Consider the following 4,543-nt stretch of genomic DNA (forward strand, 5'->3'; position numbering starts at 1 on the left):
CAACAATGAACTGTTCCATTTATACACTTATTTTCACATAGCTATGAGAAGCGTTAAACATGGACGCGTGTGCGGTTGCTTTACTGTATTAAAGCTTTAATCAGGATAAAACAATATATTAAAAGCTAACAGAAGCAGTAGCATTTACAAATTACAGCGTATCTAAATGAGACAACAACAAACAAAAAACATACCATTAAGAGCCGTGCTTGCACAGGTTCTGCGCGATCTTCTTCACTAATATTCTTTGCATCTCAATCGAGCTCAAATTGATGAGATATATAGACAACGCAATTGTTTACAATACAACCGGAGCACATGCCGCTGAGGTGAGGGGCGGGACGTTTAGACGTGCACTAGAGGCGGTTTAGCCAATCACAACACACTGGACTAGGTAACCAATCAGAGCCCATTGCGTATTTCTGAGGGAGGGGCTTCATAAAAGCAAGAAATGATCAGCGATTTAATAGGAGAAGGGACAGAGTGGTGTGGAATAAAAGTTAAAAAAAAATCGTTTTTTAAAAACGAAGCATTAACACGATAGACTGCAACCCATTAACACAACCAAGCCTAGAAAAAAAAAAACAGTCAACCACCCCTTTAAAATATATTAAATTAGAAAAGTTCTTTTAAATGGCAATACTAGATCACAATATTAGTGTTTTTACTTTATTTGTGAGCGCACAAATGCAGACTTGGTTATTAAATTGTACAAATATTTCAAAACATTACTTTTTTTATCCAAATCAAATCAAATAAATGCAGCCTTGGTGAGCATAAGAAACATTAAAAAAAAAATCTTACTGACCCCAAACATTGTAGTGTCTACATTACAGGTATTTTTTAAAACAAAAGACAATATTTTGAATAGAAATTCATTTCATATATGGTAGGGTAATGATGGTTAAACATACGAGGAGGGGTCGTCAGCTCCATTCAGTGAATCAGAGGCAAGGTTACGAGCGATGGTGCGGTAGTGTGTCCATGTGCACGTTCATCTTCATCTCATTCTCCAGAATTTGCACTAGTTGCTGCATGGAAGGCAGATGGCCTGACTCCAGCTTGGACCAAACTGGAACATCTAACCAAAAAATGCACCAAAATAGTGTCACTATGGTGATAATACAACCACGTCATTTTGCTAACTTCCGCCAGACTAAACCACCGAATTAGGCTATCGCCACACTGCTTCTCTTTAAAGATGTCAACAAACCCGTATGCTTAACATGTCTGACAGACAGAGAACAACTCTAATTCTTCTGATTTGATAAACAATTTCTTACATAATACATTTTCTATGCGCTATTCCATAAAAACAGCTTGAATGCCATGGGTCAAGACAGATTATGTTTTTCTGAAAAGGGTCATAAAAAGGATTTTTTAAACTTTAAAATCATTCAATCATCCCATTTAAAAAAAAACAAAAAAAACAAGCATGTACGGGTTTAGGTCAATTAATATACAATAAATATACTACAAATAAAGTAACTTATTAAGAAACAGATATTATATAAACAAAAATGTAAATGATAAACATTTAATGCTCAATTTAGGAATCAAATACGCTTACCATTGAGTGTGATTTCAAAAGCACCCGTAGACATACACTGATTCTCGATCATATTGCTGAAGAAGAACACCATCATACAGGCATATATCTAAAAAAAAAAAAAAATTATAATAATAAAATAAAATTAAAAAATAATAAAATAAAAATTAAACATGCATTGCTGCAGCTAATTTGTTTGTACATACTTGAATACTTTATTTTGTGGATAGTTTATACATAACTTGTGTGCTACTTTTTTCACACTGAAACCTACAAAAAATAATAGTAAAAAATTAAATTTAAAGAATGCCGAAGGTTTTCTTCTGTACTTTTAAGTCCGCATTAAATCAAAATTTACAAACTTCATTTTGTTAGCTCCCATTGCTAGCCTTGAGGTGAACAATATATCCGTGCAAGTTAATCCACTGAAAAAAATTGTTTGTCTTGGTAATTTTTAATCAAAATCTGAATATTTGTTTCCGCTCTGAAATAGCATTCATTCCTTCTCTCTTCAATATTCTGTTTCAGTCGGAAATACGTCACTATACTGAAATAAAGTTGGCAACAGCTTCTGGTTCACGTGGACTTTAATGCCTACATTTCAGAAATAGTGCAAGAAAGAGTCAGGTGAACATTAACATGGGAGCTTGCTCTTTGGTCTCTAGTGTATTACACTCTCCAATAACCACAGATGTCACTGAGGTGTTACAAAGTTACAAACTAATGAGCTCAATGGGGAAAAAGTTTGTATTTGGAACCTACTACTCAAATAGATTTCAGTTAAGAACAAGAATCTAAACCACCAAATGAAAATATCTCAGGAAAACAGGAAAAGTCTGAGGTCCTGCCTTATTCTCCTGACTCCAAACCCAGAGTCCTGGGGCCTGCATGCCAAATAGAGCAAATGGATCCTTGCCCACAATGATCACGCCGATTAACAACAACTTAAAGATAGACAGAAAGGAAGCAATGTGCCTGGGGGGGGGGAAGAAAAAAAAAGACACTATATGAATAAACAATTTACATGCACATACATAAACTAGTAGAATTAGTAGCATTATTGTTGTAGTACTGTTTTTTTTTTTTTTTACAGAAACACTAAATGACCAACAATGCCTCAAGCACCATGCAGCCCATAATTTTTTTAATCTATTTTAATATAAATGTATTCCTTTGATGCAAAGTAGAATTTTCAGCATCATTAGTCCTATATTATTCAATGTCACATGATCCTTCAGAGATCATTCTAATATGATGATTTGCTGCTCAGTTATTATTAGTGCTCGGTTATTAATAATGGTTCTTATTATAATCAATGTACACCAAGATTTCTGACCGAAGTTGATGGGGTAATTGTAGAATGGGCTAATCCTCAAATGACAGCCCTCCGTTTAACACCGGATTACCGGACGATTATAACATCCTACCGAGGTTATCTGCGAGACTACTTGTGCCATATGAGACAAATTAACGTTTGTCTTTGTATACTGTGACAGTACACATTCCGTTGCTTACAGTAAGTGTGGTTAATGTCTCTGCGAGGTTAATCACGTCGAGCAGCGCTATTATCAACACACTCAATGTCATACACTGGTCGGCTTGTACCGGGGACCGACCGACATAAAAACGCCCAAACTCTCACTCACCAAATCTGGAATTTGAGAAGAGGACCCGTGGCAAACTGCACCTTCATTTTCTTGACGCCACTGTTATCCGCAGAGGCACTGTAAAGGCAACAGGCCCATAATATTACAACCGAGAGAGGTAACCAACGCATCTCTCCCACGACAATTAGTTACTGAACTGAAAACAGGAAGTGGTGTACTGGATTTCATACGGGTGATCCAGGAAGCCACGCTGGGATTGGTTCGCGATTGCTTGACGTGGAGTCACATATTTTGACGAAGAAAGTCTCAGTTCCACGAATCAGTTCTTTTGAACATTTCGTTTCAAAGAACCGCTTCAAATAACTAACTAACTAACTAAATAAATAACGGATGGCGTTAACAAACAAGATAAAAAAATTGCATAGATGCTACACCTCAAGTACACTCAAACATAAAAAAGACATTGTTCGTCTTTGTTATAATACTTATCAATTTTTTAATACACAAATGCAAATTCTTGGGCAAGAATCAAAAATACTGTCATTTTTAGTAGACCATAATTCCAATGGTTTGCCTTTAATAGGCATAAAAAAATATTTGAAAAGTCAAAAATTACTTTTAATGTTTAACCTAATGTGTAAATGTATTATTGTTATTGTATGATATGTATTATTTTCTATTGTTCTTGTTGTTCTGTATTTGTTGATACAATATGTAGGCTAAGTCGGCATGAATAAAAAAAAATCTAAAACAATTCAGCTATTCCTTTACATAATCACGCAATGACGCTTATTATAAATTCATATTTCCCAGTTCAGTTAACTGTAGACATTCAACTAATAAATGAATAGTCATTCAAAACATATCAGCAGTGTTGGGGAAAGTTACTTTTAAAAGTAATGCATTACAATATTGCGTTACTCCATAAAAAAGTAACTAATTACGTTACTTAGTTACTTTTTATGGGAAGTAATGTGTTACGTTACTTTTGCGTTACTTTTTAAATCTGGACAGGGCTTGCTTGTTTGATTTTAAAATAAAAAAGTTCAATTTTTGGCAAATATAAAAGCCTTTTCACACCAAAATTGAAATGATTAAGCTTCAGGCTGAAGGAAAAGTAAATTTACGTCCGTACAGTAGAATACAGAAGAAGACATTTCAACACACTTCAACAATAAAAAAAACACACAAATGTTTGTCTAGAGTAATTTGTGCTTATTAGTATGGTTGAACTGGATCATCGAAGGTCAGAAGAAAGGACATTGGTTAATAGAATGGGATTAAATACATAAAGGATATTTGTGTTGTTTAACATTTAATTATTGCAGGTTTGCGTCATATTCTGAGTTGCATTATTTTTATTCATTTTGAGGAATACTGAATCTGT

The 4,543-nt window shown here is 34.4% G+C and overlaps 1 protein-coding gene across 1 annotated transcript in view; it reads right to left on the reverse strand.

Annotated features, from left to right (window-relative positions):
- Positions 1-3,338, reverse strand: part of LOC107691027 (selenoprotein T1a-like) — a 5,832-nt gene extending 2,494 nt beyond the window's left edge. Inside the window, exons 1-4 of the mRNA XM_016489486.1 lie at positions 3,196-3,338; positions 2,398-2,647; positions 1,571-1,658; positions 915-1,081 (exon numbers count right to left, since the gene is read on the reverse strand). Coding sequence (XP_016344972.1) covers positions 957-1,081; positions 1,571-1,658; positions 2,398-2,647; positions 3,196-3,326 — 594 coding nt within the window. The 5' untranslated portion in view covers positions 3,327-3,338 and the 3' untranslated portion in view covers positions 915-956. The remainder of the gene's footprint in view (positions 1-914; positions 1,082-1,570; positions 1,659-2,397; positions 2,648-3,195) is intronic.
- Between the last annotated feature and the right edge of the window lie 1,205 nt (positions 3,339-4,543).

The sequence above is a fragment of the Sinocyclocheilus anshuiensis genome, unplaced genomic scaffold (genome assembly GCF_001515605.1).
Source record: "Sinocyclocheilus anshuiensis isolate Anshui unplaced genomic scaffold, SAMN03320099.WGS_v1.1 scaffold894, whole genome shotgun sequence".
Lineage (NCBI taxonomy): Eukaryota > Metazoa > Chordata > Actinopteri > Cypriniformes > Cyprinidae > Sinocyclocheilus > Sinocyclocheilus anshuiensis.